The sequence below is a fragment of the Protomyctophum parallelum genome (assembly GCF_964188405.1).
Source record: "Protomyctophum parallelum genome assembly, chromosome: 22".
Classification (NCBI taxonomy): domain Eukaryota; kingdom Metazoa; phylum Chordata; class Actinopteri; order Myctophiformes; family Myctophidae; genus Protomyctophum; species Protomyctophum parallelum.
In genome coordinates this window covers 37,773,686-37,796,889 of record NC_139714.1, presented here as the reverse complement: position 1 = coordinate 37,796,889, position 23,204 = coordinate 37,773,686, and the positions used below count along the sequence as shown (strand labels likewise).

The window sequence follows — 23,204 nt, the reverse complement described above, 5'->3', positions numbered from 1 at the left end:
TGTTAGAGAGGAGAGTATGGACCGGGCCCTGGTCAGAGGTGAGGATGTTATGTTATGTTATGTTAGAGAGGAGAGTATGGACCGGGCCCTGGTCAGAGGTGAGGATGTTATGTTATGTTATGTTATGTTATGTTATGTTAGAGAGGAGAGTATGGACCGGGCCCTGGTCAGAGGTGAGGATGTTATGTTATGTTATGTTATGTTATGTTATGTTATGTTAGAGAGGAGAGTATGGACCAGGCCCCGGTCAGAGGTGAGGATGTTATGTTATGTTATGTTAGAGAGGAGAGTATGGACCGGGTCCTGGTCAGAGGTGAGGATGTTATGTTATGTTATGTTATGTTAGAGAGGAGAGTATGGACCAGGCCCCGGTCAGAGGTGAGGATGTTATGTTATGTTATGTTAGAGAGGAGAGTATGGACCGGGCCCTGGTCAGAGGTGAGGATGTTATGTTATGTTATGTTATGTTAGAGAGGAGAGTATGGACCAGGCCCCGGTCAGAGGTGAGGATGTTATGTTATGTTATGTTAGAGAGGAGAGTATGGACCGGGCCCTGGTCAGAGGTGAGGATGTTATGTTATGTTATGTTAGAGAGGAGAGTATGGACCGGGCCCTGGTCAGAGGTGAGGATGTTATGTTATGTTATGTTAGAGAGGAGAGTATGGACCGGGCCCTGGTCAGAGGTGAGGATGTTATGTTATGTTATGTTAGAGAGGAGAGTATGGACCGGGCCCTGGCCAGAGGTGAGGATGTTATGTTATGTTAGAGAGGAGAGTATGGACCGGGCCCTGGCCAGAGGTGAGGATGTTATGTTATGTTATGTTATGTTAGAGAGGAGAGTATGGACCGGGCCCTGGCCAGAGGTGAGGATGTTATGTTATGTTATGTTAGAGAGGAGAGTATGGACCAGGCCCCGGTCAGAGGTGAGGATGTTATGTTATGTTATGTTAGAGAGGAGAGTATGGACCGGGCCCTGGCCAGAGGTGAGGATGTTATGTTATGTTATGTTAGAGAGGAGAGTATGGACCAGGCCCCGGTCAGAGGTGAGGATGTTATGTTATGTTATGTTAGAGAGGAGAGTATGGACCGGGCCCTGGTCAGAGGTGAGGATGTTATGTTATGTTATGTTATGTTATGTTATGTTAGAGAGGAGAGTATGGACCAGGCCCCGGTCAGAGGTGAGGATGTTATGTTATGTTATGTTAGAGAGGAGAGTATGGACCGGGCCCTGGTCAGAGGTGAGGATGTTATGTTATGTTATGTTAGAGAGGAGAGTATGGACCGGGCCCTGGTCAGAGGTGAGGATGTTATGTTATGTTATGTTAGAGAGGAGAGTATGGACCGGGCCCTGGGCAGAGGTGAGGATGTTATGTTATGTTATGTTATGTTATGTTAGAGAGGAGAGTATGGACCGGGCCCTGGTCAGAGGTGAGGATGTTATGTTATGTTAGAGAGGAGAGTATGGACCGGGCCCTGGTCAGAGGTGAGGATGTTATGTTATGTTATGTTAGAGAGGAGAGTATGGACCGGGCCCTGGTCAGAGGTGAGGATGTTATGTTATGTTATGTTAGAGAGGAGAGTATGGACCGGGCCCTGGGCAGAGGTGAGGATGTTATGTTATGTTATGTTAGAGAGGAGAGTATGGACCGGGCCCTGGTTTGAGGTGAGGATGTTATGTTATGTTATGTTAGAGAGGAGAGTATGGACCGGGCCCTGGTCAGAGGTGAGGATGTTATGTTATGTTATGTTAGAGAGGAGAGTATGGACCGGGCCCTGGTTTGAGGTGAGGATGTTATGTTATGTTATGTTAGAGAGGAGAGTATGGACCGGGCCCTGGTTTGAGGTGAGGATGGCTCTACTGCAGTACATGTTGTTTAGCTGTTTAGAGTATGGACCGGGCCCTGGTCAGAGGTGACGATGCCTCTACTGCAGTACAGACTGTTGGACTGGAAAGGTTTAGCCGCAGAGGCGAGGGCAGGCGTCCGCCTGTCCAAATCCATAAAAGAAAGTTACAAAGTACAAAAATAAGACCTGAGAGCTATTAGTGGACAGCTGATTGGCCGTTGCGATAGAGCGCGACCCTCAATCACCCATTGGAATTTAAATGCATGCCTTTCAGCCTTTTGTATCCTAATTCGTCTGGCAGGTATATCTCTTTGAAAACCTTTTAGTGCTACGATTGTGTGCGGGGAGACGACAAATTAACACATCTTGTCTGCCCAAAACGTAATTCCTGGATACGCCACTGTTTAGCTGACTGGAGATGTTAAGCAGATCTACAAGCTCGTAGCTTGCCACTCGGTGGCACCCTATGAGTTATGAGCTTGTAGGTCTGCTATTTTTGAAAAATCGTGAAAATATTTATTTCAGAAAACTGGAGGATTTAGAAGAATTTGAGTGGTGAGTGGGGGGGGGGTGAATTGCACCACTCGGTTCACACGGGTGTGATTTATTTCATTTTATTTTGAGGTCAGGCCTAAATTGGTTAAACTGTGTGTGTGTGTGTGTGTGTGTCTGTCTCTGTGTGTGTGTGTGTGTGTGTGTCTCTGTGTGTGTGTGTGTGTGTAGGGAAATGGAGCCCTCCCGTACTCCTCTCAGCGAAGCAGAGTTCGAGGAGATCATGAACAGGAACAGAGCTATCTCTTCCAGCGCTATATCCAGAGCCGTCTCTGATGCGAGCGCAGGTATACACACAAACGGCACAGGTACACACGCACACGTTTCTCAATTAAGCAGCATTCCCCAAACTGTGTACAAACATGTAACAACCCCCCTCCTCCTCCTCCTCCCCCCCTCTCTCCCTGTGTGTATAGCGGACTATGGCAGTGCCATAGAAACTCTAGTGACGGCCATCAGTCTGATAAAGCAGTCTAAAGTGTCTGCCGATGACCGCTGCAAAGTCCTGATCAGCTCACTGCAGGACTGTTTGCACGGCATCGAATCCAAGAGCTACGGCTCCGCCACCAGGTATTACTATTCACCGTTTGAACATGACTACGTGGGTTCAGTGCGTATGCTGCCGTGTTTCTGTCATGGTCTCCGTTTAAAGGTTAAATGTTTCAAAAAGTAGAATCGAGGCCCTGTCGTGATTATGACATTTTAACCGACGATCATACAAATAATTGCGATTGACTGCTTTAATTGTTTGTCGTTGGAACTCAGAAATACATGTCCTATATGGAAATAAGCAAAGAATGAACACATCACATATGATGAATGAATTAAATGGGCCTAATTTAATATTTTCTAAACATTTTAAATGGCAGAAATGGCCAATCTACAAGCTCACTGTCGTGTCGAGGTGGTAGATCTGCTATTTTTGGAAAATATTTGAAATGAAACAATTTTGACGATTGTCTCAAATAATTGCGATTAGACTATTATGTAATAATTGTGATATGCGTAGACTCCTGATGATCCAAGCCGTAAAATAAAGTCAAATGGATGCAGCCAATTGTGTGGAATGTAGGATAAGATTTTAACGAGGATACATATATATATTTTTAAGGGCATCCTTTTCCTGAACCCCATCTTTCTCTTTCGCCCCTTTCAGCAGACGGGAGCGTTCCAGGGAGCGCGACCACAGTCGCTCCCGGGAAAAGAGCCGGCGCCACAAGTCTCGTAGTCCTCGTGACCACCGCGAGGACTACTACCGCGAACGCAGCCGTGACCGCGAGCGTCACCGCGAGAGAGACCGCGACCGAGACAGGGAGAGGGAAAGGGAGCGGGAGTATCGGCACCGCTAGAGAGCGGAACAGGGGGAGGTGTGTATGAAATGCCTTTTAGTTTTTCCCTCTTTATTTCTCACTCTTTCTTTGTTGTTCCTCTGAACTTGTTACTTGTTCTTGACCGCTTTTATCCCTCAGATCTGGTTTGAGCCAGTCTGGGCCATTCCAGGACCAAACTAGGCTAAACTTCCAGATGAGCGGAGAGACCAAAGTCTTGAGTCTCAGAAAGTCCTCCTTTTGCTTCCTCACCTTCTCTCCTCGTCCTCCTCACCTCCTGAGCTGAAAGCAGTACTAGAGGTCCTGGTAGGACATAAAACCAGCAGTACTAGAGGTCCTGGTAGGACATAAAACCAGCAGTACTAGAGTTCCTGGTAGTATATAAAACCAGCAGTACTAGAGGTCCTGGTAGGACATAAAACCTGCAGTATTAGAGGTCCTGGTAGGACATAAAACCAGCAGTACTAGAGGTCCTGGTAGGAGATAAAACCAGCAGTACTAGAGGTCCTGGTAGGACATAAAACCTGCAGTATTAGAGGTCCTGGTAGGACATAAAACCTGCAGTACTAGAGGTCCTGGTAGGATATAAAACCAGCAGTACTAGAGGTCCTGGTAGGACATAAAACCAGCAGCACTAGAGGTCCTGGTAGGAGATAAAACCAGCAGTACTAGAGGTCCTGGTAGGACATAAAACCAGCAGTACTAGAGGTCCTGGTAGGACATAAAACCAGCAGTACTAGAGGTCCTGGTAGGATATAAAACCAGCAGCACTAGAGGTCCTGGTAGGACATAAAACCAGCAGTACTAGAGGTCCTGGTAGGACATAAAACCAGCAGCACTAGAGGTCCTGGTAGGAGATAAAACCAGCAGTACTAGAGGTCCTGGTAGGATAATAATAAAACTTTATTTGTATAGCACCTTTCATGACATGAAATGCAGCTCAAAGTGCTTTACAGAACAATGGAGAATAAAAGAAAAGCAAGGCAACGACATTAAAAAACAAGCAGTAATGCAGTACAGTGAGGACATGAAAAATTTAAAATACAAGATCAATTAAAGGCAATGTTGTAGAAGTGGGTCTTGAGCTGAGCTTTAAAAATGTCTACAGAGGCTGCCTGACGAAGGTACAGTGGGAGCTTGTTCCATGCCGATGGCCCGTAGAAGCAAAAAGCTGCTTCCCCGTATTATTATTTTTGGGCAAAGCGAGCAGGCCGGCGGTGGAAGACCTTAGGGGGCGGTTTGGGACATATTTAGGCAGGCAGTCATGTAGGTAGGAAGGTGCGAGACCATTGAGAGCTTTATAGACAAGTAAAATAATTTTAAAATCAATCCTAAAAACAACCGGAAGCCAGTGCAGTGATGCCAAAACTGGAGTAATATGTTCTCTCATCTTAGTTCTAGTTAAAACTCTGGCTGCTGCATTTTGGACAAGTTGTAATCTGTCAGTTGTTTTCTTAGGATAGGATAGGAAACGAGCAGTTTCCGGCTGCCGGTTATCAAATTACTGGCTTAGGAATGTGACCCAAAAAAAAGCTCCATCAATTGAAGGCTTAATGGCTTGTAATAACATTTCTAAATGTACCGTGTACACATTGTAAAAGCAGCAGTGTACATTTCTAAATGTACCGTGTACACATTGTAAAAGCAGCAGTGTAGGATAATAATAATAATAATATATTATTATTATTATTAACGTGTACACATTGTAAAAGCAGCAGTGTAGGATAATAATAATAATAATATATTATTATTATTATTAACGTGTACACATTGTAAAAGCAGTAGTGTAGGATAATAATAATAATATATTATTATTATTATTATTAACGTGTACACATTGTAAAAGCAGTAGTGTAGGATAATAATAATAATATATTATTATTATTATTACCGTGTACACATTGTAAAAGCAGCAGTGTAGGAGGATAATAATAATAATTTATTATTATTATTATTATTAACGTGTACACATTGTAAAAGCAGCAGTGTAGGATAATAATAATAATATATTATTATTATTATTATTATTATTAACGTGTACACATTGTAAAAGCAGCAGTGTAGGTCGTAGGATGGCATCAGTATTTATACTAAAGTAAAGACATGACGGACTGGACTTGAGTTGCTCGAGCTCTGTATTTCCAGGTAAGTTTAAGGTAAGTGTGTTAAAGTTGTGGATCACCTCCTGGTCCAAAAAAAAACAAAACTATTCTGGTTATCTGTCATAGAAAAGAATAACAATAAAAGTCCCTACTCTTCATGTACGTTACCATTGTTGCTGTGAACCCCAGGGACTTGTCATGGTGTGTCTGTAATGTAGTCGTAATTATTCAGCTCAGTTGTAATATATAAACCAGTGAAAGAGGCAAAAGCAGTGTACCATTTTTTTTGTCCACTCGGCATGATACCTGGTACTTCTGAAATGATACCTGGTACTTCTGAAATCCACCTGGTACTTCTGAAACCCACCTGCCATCTCCATTTCTCGTGTTTTCCGAATAGAATTGGCCCTTTCGCAAGTCCCTCCCCAACCCGTCCTTGTCCAATAGGCATGTTGGCAGTGAGGAGACGGGCCAAGCTGTCCTTCTCCCCCGTAGAGATGCCTGTTAAATCCATATAAATAATCCATCATTTCAGTAGCAAGAGCATCAAAATGTCTTCTAAATCAACCAGGCTTGCAGTAGGCTATGCACTGGACAAATTTGCATTACATTTAAATAAACTAGAAATGCGAGAAAATGACAGTGAGAAATCAACTTTTAACGACCACCCGACAGGAGTTTTCGTGTTGCGCCGTAAGACTGGTCATTAGTATTACTGCCATTATCTGGGTGGGTCAGTCATGTAACTTTCTCGACGTTAAGCCGTGTGTATGTTCAACAACACAGCCATGCAACATAACATTGACAGCTATGAGGTGGCAAAAGCTTGACCTGTATAGCAACAGTTGCTAAACTATTTGGATTGGCCTTGGACAATCGCTTTTTTGGGGTGGTATTTAGCAAAGGGCTAATTGGGCCTCCCACTGACGACCACCAGCCTAATCCAAGTAGATCTGTACTGCACTGATTACGTCTGCCTACTGTGCCTGTAACCAACCATCATTTGGAGGTGCTCTGCTGTTCTGATGTGTGGATCGGTCCAACATCAGAAGTGGCTTGTATTTTTCAGATTTACCAGACACTGGCTAGTGGACAAAACAATCTTGAATGCGCAATGTGTTTACAGTGTCATCATAATGATCTACTCGATAGTAACTATACAGTATTGAGTGCAGATGCAGTGTTTTGCTTATTGTGAATCCTTTGAAGGAAAATATTGTCAGGTTGTTACATGTAAGGATTAGAAAATGATGAAATACTCAAAGCGGAATACAGTACTTTTGATTCGTAATGTCTCAATCCAGAAACCTGAGCAGAGATTTCAGTAGTAATGATGCTTGGGATATTTTTGGGCTGCAAAACCAACTCAAATTGTTGTAGAAAATGCAAGCCTATTTTCTTTTCTTTTTTTCTTTTTTTTTAATATATTCCCCAAACTTTTCATTTGATAGCTAAAATATCTGTCAAACACACAATATATGTCAGGAGCAGGTGATACATGTAAATGAATGAATACATATACCATGTCCTTATCACTGTAGACCATGACTTCAAAGAAAAATCACAAAACATTGTATTTCTGGTACATTCCTGTAAATTAGCCTGAGAAATGTTTGCTCAACTTGACTTCTGTTGTAGTAGAGGGATCATGTTGGCATACAGTTTAGCAAGAGTGTTTGATAAGGTTGAAAGAAACCACTTTCTTTTTAATCTCGTTGATATTTCTACCTGTATGTTGGTATATATGGGGTCATTGGTAATTTCTGTAGTTAAACCAAATACTATTGCGGTTAATTCTAGAATAAACATAAGGGTTGAAAAGAAATGTACACTCCTTTTGTGAAGACACTTATCGGTTGTTACTATAAATATTAAGAATAAATAATGATAAATGCATGTAACTGTTACATTACTAGTTTGGGTAGGATAACGAGCTTGTCACATCCCACAATTGTAGAAAGTAATTTATTCCATTTTGCCTGGCCTCTTGATTGACATTGTCTGGTTGTTCCATTGTGATGACTTATCGATGACATTTGGAAGTTACAATTTAGCTCTATGTTGCAATTGTTGAGAGAAAATCATTTTTCTATTTTAGAAATTATTACATACTAGTAGCTAGAATCAAATAAATAATACATTTGAGTTTCTAAAATTGAGTTGTAGATCAAACCTAGGCCAACTGCTATTTAAAATACCTTCAACTGTTTGCCTAGATGGCACGATGGGACATGGATTATAGTAGTATTGATTCAGTTTTGCCAGGCATGATCTAAAAAAAAGTAGTTTCATCCATTTTAAATAATAAATGACTTGGGTTGGACAAAGATTCATGCTTAATTGAATTATTGCGCCAACTGGTTCATAGGTTAAGACGGCAGTTTGTCATTTTTGTTGGCTTGTTTCAACCAAATGGCTTTATGGATTTATTTTGATCAAGTGGTTAAAAGTAGCTTTATTTGAGTCGAGTAGCTACGTAGTAGTTTGTGAAATTGTAACATTGAATGATATTGAGACGAGGTTAATGCTGTGAAACGAGGTCTTTGTTATCACAAGGTTGTTTTTCTGGGCTAGGTTCTTATTAGGTCTTTTGGTAAGGTAAATGTTATATTCCCGTTGTCAAGTGTGACACTTTATGGAGAAATTCAAGTTTGTTGAATGTTGACACAAAATCCCGGTTTTGAGGTTGTCATTTTAACCAGTGGTTTTCCAGTGTTTGATCTGTAAACGTCAATCCTTTGATTGTCTTTAACTTTTTTTACATTGTTCTACAGTGTTTATGTTCTAAATGGTTATTTAAGTACCAAAATCAACATATGCCTGTTTTGCTGCCTTAGCACAAATGCATACCAAATGTTTCTATTTACAGAACATATATATTAAGATAGATGTTCAAACCTTTGGTTTGTTCTGGTTGGTACGTGTGTAATGCAAAGGCACCGTAATGTAGCTCGGTCTTAATTAATTTAAATAATGTTCCTTTACGGTTGTCACGTTTTCAATATGTTTATCCGTATTAACAGCAACTGTAAAACAATGTAAAAACGGCTGTCCTGTCAGTGTAGAAATCATACTATTTTTCATCAGACAACGTTAGCTGATTTGATCTTTGTTCTGTGTTCGCTGTGCTTTGGCTGCAAAGTTACTGGCTGAAACATAAGCCCCTGTGTCCACTGGGAACCTGTCCTTAAGCTGTTTGCTTCTGTTTTTGTTTTCAAATGGAAAGGCTGCTTGCTGTCAACAGCACTTGGAGCTTAAGCATGCAGCATTTTAAGTTGTAACTCATTTTAGCATTGGACACGAGCACCACAATTCAAACTGGTTTTCTGCAACATTGGGCTTAATTTATTCATCGCCTCATGACCCTTTTTAGCAAGTCTTATAGGACAAAAAAAAACTTATTTTCAACTGAAAATAAGTGGTGGAAAAACACTTTTTCCAGTTTAAAATAAAATGTTTTTTTGTTAAGTGAAAGGGTCTGACTGTGTTTGAACCGACCTGTGGCCAAAATCTGCACTTCACAAAAATATCTAAGACACGCCCAATGGACACAGGCTTCAACTTAATCACTTTGTACAAATGTACATTATAGAAAGATTTGACAATCACTAAGCTTGTGAGGCCTGATGATGGTGTGTCACACTTTGCACATTTCTGTGTGTGGGTGGGAGACATTGTCGGGTAGTGCATACAGTATTCCACTGAGTGAGGGAGACGGATGGGGTTGTGTGTCCGATGGTTACACTAATGGTAATGACTGCTGTTTCTGTTCACAGATGATTTTAACACTGTTTTTATCTGTTCATATAGAGGGGGACGCACGGGTTGTTTTTTGTACCAGAAATGACTTTACAAAGCTCTCCTCTCCCCTGTAGGCTGTAGGTTTATGTGTGCTGGGGGATGGCTGTCCTGCTGCCCTGTTCAAACAAACTGGTGTCACGCCATGGTCAAAATCACATCCTCTCTTGAGACCGAAAGTGATGGGGGTTTAACTTCCACTGGGTTTTAAGTGGATTTAGCAAGTTGTAAATTAATTATTAAAACAATATTACGCTAGGAGATTTACAGTGATCTCATGTCGGCAATTAAGAAATAATTAACATGGGAACAATTGGGTATGCTAGCTAGCTACTGTGGATTTGTTTTAAAGCTCACTTAGTGTCTTAAATGATTTGGACTGTTTGACCCTGGTTTGACCCTACCTTGTCTTCTGCACTTGGTACAGTTTATCGTGAAACTCACTGGTGACAACCGCATCCCGTTTATATAAAAAAAAGAAAGAAAAAACATTGTGAAATTTGAATTATCTGGGCAAAAGAATACAGCATTGGGCACTCCTACTTTTCTGTCATTTCAAATTACGTCACAGAATTAATCTAAAACATTGTAACGTCTTTATATTTTTCAGACATACTACAAAATGTGTTCTCTTTCCCAGAAGCGTAGTTAAACCGCACAATGATAGACTTGTCTATTGTCTCCAGTTACGTTGTGGTGTTCAATGGATGCGGTTGTCACGTAGGTGTTGATAAAACAGTGCAGGGATGTTGGTAGGTACTAGTGGGCCATCACTTTGAACCAAGTTGAAATTATCTAACTAGTTAGACCATTCCTTGTATTGACACAATATGCCCACTCTTTGACATTTGGGCAAAACTGTCTTGACTTGGGTGAACTTCTGACATAATGTTATGCCTGCCATTCATAATTATGCCTTTCCAATGACTTGTAGTGTGCATGCTGTTTCTGTCCTACTTGTTGAAACACGGGCAAGAAAGAATAGAACACCCAATCACATATCATTAGATCGTTATAACACAAATGGCCACTTCCTTTTGTGTATTTCTTCTGTAGTTCTAATATGTGTAGTCCTCTTGTATCTCTTACTTTTACCAAACACCCAAGTTTCCTCATAGTTTGGTTGTTTCTCAGTCTGCCCTGAAGTGGTGACCTTTCTGAATTTAGGGCTCTAATGAACAAATGCCCAACTTTAATGCCAAATTTGTATTTATAATTAAGCCTACTTCGACCAAATTGTCATTAATGAAACCAGTTACAACCTGGGCCCTTAGCTTACTGCTAGCCGTAGCCCCATATCCATTGTTGGGTTTAGTTTACTGTAGCGTCAGGGTGTGTGTAAAGAACACCTCATATTGTATACCTTTTTTAGATCTAGGCTTGTTTGGAGGTTTGTGATATCCATTTGAGAAACTCCACAAGGTTAAAGCGGAAATGTGACGAAGGCTGTTCCAGTTTGAGTTGAAGCCAACAAGCTGTCCATATGAAACACTTTAGATTGTCTGCTTTTCTCCCCATGGCGTAATTTCTCCCCAACTAACTTATGCAGTGACCATGCCCTGTAACTATGGTGTTGATTTCACCTGCATCACATTGATAATGGTTAGTTTATTGTCGACTCAACAGTCTCATTAACCTTCATTGTCAAAAACATGGTCAACAGCTTAAAAGGATAGTTCACCCAAAAACATATATTTTCTATAGATTACTCCCCCCTCCCCCATAAAGACATAGAAGAGGTCTGCGTCACCGTGTGGGGTCATCCCAGAGCTGTGATTATGGCAGAACTTGGTTGGGGAAGAAAGTAATGCATCGTCTAAACAAGATATTATCTCATTCTTTGATTGATCATGCAGCTATAATTTATTTACAGTCATCTGTTGGCTCGCTCAGATAAAGGAACAGCCATTTTGTAACATTTAGCTCCTGTTGTCTAAAATTATGTGAAATGCTGTATTAATGTGTCCTTTCTTACTTCTATATACACTGTTGCGTCTCAGTTGGTGTTTTAGTCCAGGTCTGCATGATGTATGTGTGTCTGTTGCCAGGGCAGGGAGCAATGCATAATCAACTCGCCATGGAAATGAAAGTTGGGTCCTTTAACCCATTTTGACCTGAGATCACATTCTAAAAATGTCTATTTGAAAATGACAGTTTTCTGAAAAAGCTATGTTTCTATGTCAGTCGTTCTTCAAATTTTCAAAAATAGCAGACCTACAAGCTCGTAGCGCGACACTTGGTGGCGCGCTATGAGCTTGTAGATCTGCTATTTTTCAATCGCTAAAGCAAGTTAATAGTAGTAATTCGGTCCGTGTTAAATTCTCACAGTAGTATACTGACACTCATTCAGTACCCAGTTGCCAATGATTATGCTTTTTTTTTTTTTTTTTTTTTTTCCTTTTATGGTTGTTGGGACATAAACTTGCTGTAATTTCTGCTTTCAGAATGGCTTTGTTTCACTGTTGTGGCATTTAGACCGTTTGAGTTGAGAATGCATTGCAGCCCGGGCCCTGTCGGTTTGCTGATCACTACACAATGTGTTACTGTTGGGCTGCCTCCAAACCAAACTCCACCCTTCATTTGACACCTTTTCAGCTAACGAGGAACTAGGATGGATGGATGGAAGGAAGAGGAGGAAGGATTTCATCACAACGCTACCACCACCAATCAGCAAATCACCTAACGCAATGCATGCTGGGACAGGACACCAACTACCACCACCACCTCCACCACCACCCCATCCCATCTCTCCTCCTTCTCCTCCACCCATCCTCCTCTCTTTGTTTGTCTACCTGGATAGGTAACGTGAGCAGGAGACGCATCTGCTGCACATAAAGGCAGTTAGATCTCTTTAAAAAAAGATCTCACAGGAAATCCTTTCCAGTTTTTTTTCTTTTATTTCTACTGTGTTTTATTTGATATGGGGAAAAGATGAGGAAACTGTCCGATGAGTTTTTTGCGATGTTGACGAGAAGATTAATTCACCTAATCAATACACAAAACGTACACAGATCCCCAACATTATAAAATGGTAAGGTCCCCTATCAGCCCCTCCCCCGCTACCCTTCCACTCACTACTGTGCATTCGTCAGTTGAACATGCATTGATTTTATAGAATCTTTTCCTTTTTTTTTTCTCGTTTTTTATCAATTTTCTCCGTTTCCTCCATTTCTTTTCATGGTAAAGTTGATAATGTGTTGTGAATGTCTCTTAAGTTCTGCTTTACTTGATTAAAAACTAGGTTGTGTTGTAATAAAATTGTTCACCCAGGCTGGTAGTTCACATGGTGACTTTTTCTGCATTTCTTGGTCGTTCATGTCATGTGTATGTTTGACTACAGCTATCTTGTGTAAAATCACACGTCTTGTTGAGCAGTGATTCTCAGCTGGCTTCACAGGGGACCTGAATTGGTTTCACACTGGGATCTGAACTTTGTGTTCACTGTGAACGCATATTGTCAAAGTTCTTTGCCCAGCACCTTGTCAAAACATTGCATGACCTACTTAAAGATCCTGACCTACTAGTTGAGAAACACTGCTGTTGGAACACACTGAGCATCGTTTTTATTTTCCTCCATTTGAAATGAATTTCACAAATTCATGTGATAACTACCAGTGTTTTCATTCAGGTTTCAGGAAACTTAGTCCAACTCCCAAATGCTCGTTTTGGTCATTTTTGGAGTGCGTATTCCAATCAAAGATCCATGTCACTGTTTACAATGTGGTTTTCGAGTCAAATGTAGTCGTAAAAAAAAAATTACTGTCCAGATTATTTCCAGACAAAATATTTTTATTTTGTTCTTTTGTTTCTTTTGTTTTGTTAATGTTATATCGTTACTTTTTACTTTTGGACTTGTAATGTAATATAGTGCAGCATTAGTACAGCTCACTTTGCAGTCAGATTGGTCAGACTTGAAATCATGTTTTGTAAATGTTGCACATTTTCTTAAAGTCAAGGAGCTGTTGACTGCCATTTCTGTGCATTTGGTTTTCAGATTTAAGGGAATGTTGTGTTTGTTTTACCTGTCAAGTTATTGAGCCATTTTAAAAAGCATATACTGCACAAGCAGCATTCCCCTAATGTAAAAACAAAGCTGCTAACATTGAGCTGACATTCCATTCTAAATACTAGTATATCTGACATGTCATGGCATTATCTGTGCTAGGGTAGTGTTCAACTAGGTGTGTTGCGCATGGTTCAAAAACACTGCCAGCATTGTGGATTAATTAATATCCACCAGTGCTACCCATACAGTTATCTTGCTCAGGGGCAAAACTCTTCTCAGTTTAAGGTGACACTTAATGACTTTGTAAGTGTGGTGCCAACAGTGCAGAGTGCAGACCACGGTCTTATCCAAGTTAACATAGCTGTTCAAGTGCTCTTGTTGCCAACATGAAGGTTTTTACTGTACTTAATGCCATGTTTTAAGATGAAGGGTTGTCAACTGTATATTTTGATATCAATTGGCGGTGACATTTTTAAGTATCCATTGTAAGTGGTTACTTAAAAACACTGACAAGTGTGATGCAAAAGTACCCATAAAAAAATCTGTTTTAATATTTATATATTTATAACTGTAAGCTGTGTGAAAGCTGATATGTCCCTTTATGTCCATTCTGTGGTTTGAGTCGAGATACAGAACTGTATTGCCACCAGAATTCTGTTAAATTGTCATCCATTTCCCTAAACCAGTGTATTTGGCAAGAAAACAAAGCATTTAGGCCTATTTATGCATTTGAGAAGTATTCGACCTGTGGGTAAGAGGACATTGTGTTTTTGTTTTGGCATTTTTGTTTTTTTAGAAGTTGGAAAACTTGAGTGCTTTAGTTTAATTGACTTGAACAAAACAAACTTGTTTACAAGAAAGGTAGTTAATGTGAACAATTATTGAAGTAAAATGGTTAGTGTGTGACTATTGCTATGGTGAATCTGTGTAGCTGCTGTGTTGTCCTGAATTCTCCACAGCGCTGAAGGTAAGTGTTCGCAGCTCCAGACTCCAGAGGCAACATCGGCCAAATCCTGAAGAATGAAATGCTGATTAACTGGTTGACTAACTGGCTGGTGAGTTGACTTCATGGGTTGTCTGACTTGTTCACTTAAACTTTATGTGAACAAGTACTTGACCACTTCACCACTTTTCAACCTATCTTCATATAATTGGTCCTCACTAATTTTCACTTAAGATACTATTTTTTTCCTACTCAATCTGTCTCAGGAGGGCTGTGGGCAGTTCAGAAACCCGTCCACCAGTGACATTGTTGCCTACATTTTATTAAACTAGATTTATTTTTATCGCGATAACTGGCTTACATTTTCGCATTGCAACTTCAGGAATAGAAACCATTGAGTTTACCAGTTTGGATTCATGATGTCACTGGTGGACGGGTTTCTGAACTGCCCACAGCCCTTTGTTTTTTGATTGATTGAAATATTTATTAACAGTTTGTAGAATTTACAGTACATTTTAAGCACAAACTCAATACAAAGACTTAACTGTGAGTGGACGACCCAATTAAGCATTACACTTGTTTACAACAGGGTCCACATTGTTCAATTCATCAAAAGAGATTACATAAGAGACTGCTATTTTATCATTAGTGAGGACTGATTATATGAAGATGGGTTGAAAAGTAATTAAGTGGTCCTTTAAACTTAACGGTTTACTGAGGGCTTGATAACAGTGAGAATGTTTCCCCCTTCAGCACCATGTGCTTTTGCTGGAGTAATATAGGCTAGCCTACTTTGGGCCTATATATTTATTTTTGTTAAGCATATGTTTAAAATGAAATGATTACTAGTAATATAAATATTGCTGCTATGACGATTTGGTAGGTTATTCACATTGAGTGGGCGTTTACTTAACGTGTTATTTCAGTAGACTTTCATTCTCAGGATTCTAGAATTAAAAATTCCCTCTGAAAATAAAAAATCACCCTAAATTCAGTTACCTTGTCTTGTTTCTCCTTGTGTTTTTCCTATGTGAAATGTATATGTTTGACAAGCACTTTAAAGGGTAGGCCTACTGTTAATGTCTTAGCAAAGGAGGAAAATGGATCTGGAAGTCTGAAACTATTGGGGAATTTTCCGTTCGTTTACTCTAGTTCTACCATAGCCATGGTTCATGACTCGTATTCATACGAGAGTCATGAAGAAACTTCACCCTGTTTTTTGCGCTCGCTGCATTTACAAGATTTCCGTATATATAAACATTCAGATTTCAAATATAAAGTACTCACAAAGTGTCCCACGGGTGTTAGTTAGTTGCAGCGCCAGCGATTAGAATTTCTGCATCCCGCGTTGTTTAATAAAAAGCATTTTTATCCGAGGTGTTATTTTGCCATTGGCTTTCAACTACGCGCCCCTATCGGTCGGGAGGAGGATGGCACTCGGTGTGTTCGATATAGGTACGCTGACCGCCCTGCAAATACAGACTAATAGGCGAGTGCGCTCCCGGTGTGCAACTGTGGTTTTCCCAAACGAACCCCGTTTGAAAAAAGTAGCCGGGGAGCAACCCAGAGCCATAGAGTAAACATTACAGAGCCTTAGTTATTAGTTGTCATTTAAGTATTTAATTAACAGTTTGCAGAATTACAGTAGGCCTACATTTCAAGCACAGCTCAATACAATTCAGTCAAGGAATTCACACGTCTTAATGACAGTTGGTAGGGCGTTCCACATTTTTGTGGCATAGGATTAATTTAGTCCCTTGTTTGTGCCGAATCTGGGTTGCACATGGTTTGTTGAACTTGAACTCCCTCTGGTGTATGGGTGTGGACATCATTCACATAAGGACAGGTTTCATTCACATATTATTTAGACAGGTACATGGGTATCGATCATCTTGGTGGTGTATCGAATCTTGTGGACCAGACCCATTGCAAGATGCTGTACTCTGTCGTCAACCCTAATTAAGCCATTCCAGCCTGTCAAAGTGGGCAGGGGTGAGGTGGGTTCGGGGGTTGAAGCCCAGGCTCCGTCTTTTGAGCTAATTTAGAACTTCCTGTCTGAGAGCTAGCTAATTTAAGACATCCGGTTGCCTTCAGAATAAAATAAGGTTATTTAATTAATAATTATTACATTACATTATTAGTATTATTATTACATTACAGTTATTGTAAAGACACACATTATGTTTCTGTGTAAAAATAAGTAATTAAATAACATCAAAAAGTTATCTAAATGGATAAATGCTATTCACTGGAGTGAATATTCTATTATATTCTAAAAACGACTTATAAATCCTAAAGCCTTGTTTATACTTCACTGTGCAACGGTCCTATGCTGGACAATAGCAGATATGCAAACTCACCGCACATCTCATTCAAGACACTGAACTTGCAGATCTGCCATTTTTGAACACACTATAAAGTTAACCATTTATCATGCTGCTCTACGTGGCACTGCATTCTGTGACATTAAACCAAATGGCATTTTCCACTCTATGACACTACTGTTCTACATTTTTGTCTAATAAAATAGGCTATTAATTTAATCGATCAAACTGCATTAACTAACAGAGATACTACTAACCAAGCTATCCATGTCAACATGCTCTATAGGAGTCTCAATAACAGGTATAAGTAACGTTTAATGTTTAGTCATTTTTAATGTAGCAGAAGAGGCCATTCATTGAACAGAGTTTTGCACAATTTTAACATCCCAGATCGATTGAAATATGAATCTACTGTGCTGTGCTACACCATGATATATTAAGAGTACAATAACATTCCATTGTGAATAAAAACGTATTAACCACAGTGTAATGCTAAAGGTTTCATCACAGGGCTGTCTGCTTCATGTAATATCATTAAAAGTGTTGTTGGTGACAGACTGACAGTTATATGAGTTGGAAGCATTAAGACCCATTTTAACCCCCAATGGCTTCCTTTCTGACAAATAACGTTATTGTAAAAGATTCACGCGTTCATATGTAGCTATTTTGCATTTACATTTTTATGAGAAGCGGGTGGGACCAAGGGACCCGGATGTAACGTAGGACTACAATATGGCTACAATAAATTCCCGGTTAAATCTCGCGGGCGTGGCCTCACACCGGAAGGAAGTGCCGCCGCCCTCAAATACGGAAGAGACGCGTGGAGGTAGGTTTGGTCAGTGTTTGTTTGGAACGTGCCACGTCACCATCGCGGGTCCGTCTTCGGAGCAAGTAAGTGATTAAATGTTATTTAATACTTAACGCTGTTGTTGTTTGTGTGTTCAAACGTCTATCACTTGAAGTTACTTGTTATGATGTTTATATATGATGTTTGTACGAAACTGTAAAACAGTGTTTCAGTAGCCGAATGGTTAGTGTCGAAGGTTTATAAACAACTATGCCCGGCCTCAATGTTTACTAACCGTCGACAGTACCCACTCGACTACCGAAACACGGCTTTAAAGAGTAGTATTTACATATCTAAACACAACAAGTAACTTCAAAAGTGATAACATGTTTGAGCCAAGGACCACCATTTCACATTAATAGACTCTCACAATGGTGGTCAGTGGCTCAAATGGGTCTGAGAGACTAGATGGCCTCAAATGGTGGTCCGTGGCTCAAACGCTGAATAAATAATCGACTAGAGGTGAAAATAGTATTGTTTGGTAGGTAAAAGGACAAACGTTCTGTGAAAATTGGCACGAAGCAACAAACATTCTTTGAAATTGGTGGGAAACGATCCCGGGCACTCATGTTAACAAAGCTCAGTCACTAACCACTATGCTACAATCAGCATTATATAATCAAAGGATCAAAAGTAGCAATCTTCTACATTCTCTAATTGTGTAGTTTTTTTGGAAATTAAGCAGATGCTTAACAACAATTGAACTATTGAGAGTGTAAAGATCTACTATTGGGGTCAATTTGGTTACCTAAATTAAATTGCTCTGTATTGTGACAGTAATCATTGCTATAGTGTGTGTTCAGTAACAGTGTTAAATAGCTCTATAGTGTGACAGTAATCATTGCTATAGTGTGTGTTCAGTAACAGTGTTAAATAGCTCTATATTGTGACAGTAATCATTGCTATAGTGTGTGTGTTCAGTAACAGTGTTAAATAGCTCTATATTGTGACAGTAATCATTGCTATAGTGTGTGTGTTCAGTAACAGTGTTAAATAGCTCTATATTGTGACAGTAATCATTGCTATAGTGTGTGTTCAGTAACAGTGTTAAATAGCTCTATAGTGTGACAGTAATCATTGCTATAGTGTGTGTTCAGTAACTTGCAACACAGCAGCCAAGTATATGCAGAACACATATACACGCATTTGACATAACACAAACAACAAGACAATTTACATACATAAAGACATGAAGAAAAGAGCAATATCCACCGCTTAGATTATCCTGTGGCTACTACAACTCCTGATTAAACCCTTTTCTATTTATTAAAGAGCTGGAGAGACAGGAATATTCCTGTTACTGAACACACACTATAGCAATTATTACTGTCACAATAACTTTGTACTTTTGCTACTGATGTTTGTGTGCAACATTTGAGCTGGTGTCAAGTCACCTTAATTCAAGTGATAGATTATATACAGGGGCATGCCATATGGTCTACCTGCACAGCCTTTGTGATTACTGGTAGATCACGATGTACCTTTTGGGCACCCCTGCAATACAGGATTCCTGTCCAGAATTGTTTTTTATTAAATATAGAGGGTTTAAGTGTAGGGTTTGTCATGTTGGTGTTCTCTATAACTTTTCGTCCTGGGCATGACGTTAAACTGTCCAGTGTAACTCCAAGTTACATGGGGTGGGTATGGTTTGAGAGTTTGTGATGCTCAGTTCTTTTTTTGCGTCTCGGTTCCTCAGGTGGAAGCTGCATAGTTGGGTTTTTGATGGGTTGGGTTTCAAGTGGCTGGTCGTTTGTTTAGATATTGAAAAGGAGGGGGGCGAGCGCGCTACCTTGTGGGAGGCCGTTCTTTTCGGCTTTCCATTTACTCCTCTGGTCATTTAACTGAACATAGAAGCGCCTGTTGTTGAGGAGGCTTTTCCTGACCATTGTGCGGTGTTGGACAGTGTCGTAGGCAGCAGAGAGATCTCTGAATGCTGCTCCAGTTATTTGTTTCCCCTCAAACCCATCCTCAATGTGTTGGGTGAGGTTGAGCTCTGTCCAGCACAGGAGCGGCTGGGACGGAAACCAGCTTGGTCTTTAGTCAGCTTGGTATCTATGAGTGGCAACAAGGCGTTGGAGTAGCAGCTTCTCATATAGCCTTGTAGGTGATGCAGAGGGAAATGGGTCGGTAGCTCTTTGTGGATAATGGGTCTATGCCAGGTTTAGGGATTGCAACCACGTTGGCCTTTTCCCAGACAGAAGGGATGGTTTTCTGTGCTATGCATGTGTTCAGCATCCCCACAAGCCAGGTCTTTGCGTTGGGTCCCAGGTGCTGTAACATTTCTGCCAGTAGGTCATCAATCCCTGCTGCTTTTCCGGGTTTCAACTTTCCCATTGCAGTTTCAAGTTCTTCTAGGTCGAAGGGTTTGGTTTGAGGGCTGGCTGATTGTGGTTGGTCTGATACCACTGTGCGATGGTATTCTCCTGTGGGTCGGTGGCGGTCTTGGTCACAACTGGTGGCCAACAGTTGTAACCAACACCGCCACCGACCCACATAGAATACCATCGCACAGTGGTATCAGACCAACCACAATCAGCCAGCCCTCAAACCAAACCCTTCGACTTAGAAGAACGTGAAACTGCAATGGGAAAGTTGAAACCCGGAAAAGCAGCAGGGATTGATGGCATACTGGCAGAAATGATACAGCACCTGGGACCTATCGCAAGGACCTGGCTTGTGGGGATGCTGAACACATGCATAGCACAGAAAACCATCCCTTCTGTTTGGAAAAAGGCTGGAGTAGTTGCAATCCCTAAACCTGGCAAAGACCCATTATCCCCGAAGAGCTACCGACCCATTTCCCTCCTCTGCATCACCTACAAGCTCTATGAGAGGCACTACAATTTCTGAACAGACTATATTTACATCAATATGTCTGGGTCCCCACCTACTCACTCAGGGTTGACGTGTCACACCTGCAGTGATGGGAGGGGCACCAAAATGTGGTATTTTGATTGTTTAATGGGGGCACTCCCTTAATATAAAAGTGTATGTTTTGTGTACACATGACCTGATGAAGATCAAATGGATCGAAACGCTGTCAGTATTTCAACAAAGAACGTCTTTCTTATACCTGTGGTGTGCGGGCTCCATCCAATACCTACACCAGTTGTGATGCAACAGAGTTTGCTGTGACCGTTGTGAATTATGGGTGGTGTGGTTTTTGCCAAGACGGTGGATTGTGGCCCATGCCTTCCTGCTGTTATTTGACATGTTGGTGTTCTCTATATCTTTTCGTCCTGGGCATGACGTTAAACTGTTCCGTTCGAGAGGACCAGCGACCCTCGAATGTAAACGGCCACGAAAGGAAATTATGTGTGTGTGAGGTGTTCTCTATAGGTTGGGTTTCAGGTGGTTGTATTGTAGTAGCTTGACATTTCTTGGAGGGCACTTTCAAGGACAGACTCAATCTTCTGGAAGTCTGCTTGTTGGGTCGTAATGCAGAGGTTGTCGGCGTAGATGAAACGCTGGCATTAGGCATTGGGTAGTGGCTGGTCGTTTGTGTAGATATTGAAAAGGAGGGGGGCGAGCACGCTACCTTGTTGGAGGCCGTTCTTTTGGGCTTTCCATTTACTCCTCTGGTCATTTAACTGGACATAGAAGCGCCTGTTGTTGAGGAGGCTTTTCCTGACCATTGTGCGGTGTTGGACAGTGTCGTAGGCAGCAGAGAGATCTCTGAATGCTGCTCCAGTTATTTGTTTCCCCTCAAACCCATCCTCAATGTGTTGGGTGAGGTTGAGCTCTGTCCAGCACAGGAGCGGCTGGGACGGAAACCAGCTTGGTCTTTAGTCAGCTTGGTATCTATGAGTGGCAACAAGGCGTTGGAGTAGCAGCTTCTCATATAGCCTTGTAGGTGATGCAGAGGGAAATGGGTCGGTAGCTCTTTGTGGATAATGGGTCTTTGCCAGGTTTAGGGATTGCAACCACTTTGGCCTTTTCCCAGACAGAAGGGATGGTTTTCTGTGCTATGCATGTGTTCAGCATCCCCACAAGCCAGGTCTTTGCGTTGGGTCCCAGGTGCTGTAACATTTCTGCCAGTAGGTCATCAATCCCTGCTGCTTTTCCGGGTTTCAACTTTCCCATTGCAGTTTCACGTTCTTCTAAGTCGAAGGGTTTGGTTTGAGGGCTGGCTGATTGTGGTTGGTCTGATACCACTGTGCGATGGTATTCTATGTGGGTCGGTGGCGGTGTTGGTTACAACTGTTGGCCACCAGCATCAGGGATTGATGGCATACTGGCAGAAATGATACAGCACCTGGGACCTATCGCAAGGACCTGGCTTGTGGGGATGCTGAACACATGCATAGCACAGAAAACCATCCCTTCTGTTTGGAAAAAGGCTGGAGTAGTTGCAATCCCTAAACCTGGCAAAGACCCATTATCCCCGAAGAGCTACCGACCCATTTCCCTCCTCTGCATCACCTACAAGCTCTATGAGAGGCACTACAATTTCTGAACAGACTATATTTACATCAATATGTCTGGGTCCCCACCTACTCACTCAGGGTTGACGTGTCACACCTGCAGTGATGGGAGGGGCACCAAAATGTGGTATTTTGATTGTTTAATGGGGGCACTCCCTTAATATAAAAGTGTATGTTTTGTGTACACATGACCTGATGAAGATCAAATGGATCGAAACGCTGTCAGTATTTCAACAAAGAACGTCTTTCTTATACCTGTGGTGTGCGGGCTCCATCCAATACCTACACCAGTTGTGATGCAACAGAGTTTGCTGTGACCGTTGTGAATTATGGGTGGTGTGGTTTTTGCCAAGACGGTGGATTGTGGCCCATGCCTTCCTGCTGTTATTTGACATGTTGGTGTTCTCTATATCTTTTCGTCCTGGGCATGACGTTAAACTGTTCCGTTCGAGAGGACCAGCGACCCTCGAATGTAAACGGCCACGAAAGGAAATTATGTGTGTGTGAGGTGTTCTCTATAGGTTGGGTTTCAGGTGGTTGTATTGTAGTAGCTTGACATTTCTTGGAGGGCACTTTCAAGGACAGACTCAATCTTCTGGAAGTCTGCTTGTTGGGTCGTAATGCAGAGGTTGTCGGCGTAGATGAAACGCTGGCATTAGGCATTGGGTAGTGGCTGGTCGTTTGTGTAGATATTGAAAAGGAGGGGGGCGAGCACGCTACCTTGTTGGAGGCCGTTCTTTTGGGCTTTCCATTTACTCCTCTGGTCATTTAACTGGACATAGAAGCGCCTGTTGTTGAGGAGGCTTTTCCTGACCATTGTGCGGTGTTGGACAGTGTCGTAGGCAGCAGAGAGATCTCTGAATGCTGCTCCAGTTATTTGTTTCCCCTCAAACCCATCCTCAATGTGTTGGGTGAGGTTGAGCTCTGTCCAGCACAGGAGCGGCTGGGACGGAAACCAGCTTGGTCTTTAGTCAGCTTGGTATCTATGAGTGGCAACAAGGCGTTGGAGTAGCAGCTTCTCATATAGCCTTGTAG

General features: G+C 41.4%; 1 protein-coding gene across 4 annotated transcripts in view; it reads left to right on the top strand.

The window, feature by feature from the left end:
- The window catches only part of cpsf6 (cleavage and polyadenylation specific factor 6), a 32,812-nt gene extending 19,917 nt beyond the window's left edge, over positions 1 to 12,895 (top strand). The window contains exons 8-12 of one of the 4 annotated variants that reach the window (XM_083757707.1): positions 2,371 to 2,400; positions 2,569 to 2,684; positions 2,814 to 2,967; positions 3,554 to 3,764; positions 12,221 to 12,895. In XM_083757707.1, the coding sequence (XP_083613833.1) occupies positions 2,371 to 2,400; positions 2,569 to 2,684; positions 2,814 to 2,967; positions 3,554 to 3,746 (493 nt within the window). In that variant the 3' untranslated portion in view covers positions 3,747 to 3,764; positions 12,221 to 12,895. Of the gene's footprint in view, positions 1 to 2,370; positions 2,401 to 2,568; positions 2,706 to 2,813; positions 2,968 to 3,553; positions 3,765 to 12,220 lie in introns of all 4 variants that reach the window. The other 3 variants (XM_083757706.1, XM_083757709.1, XM_083757708.1) reach the window with 3 other exon arrangements.
- Positions 12,896 to 23,204: the final 10,309 nt, after the last annotated feature.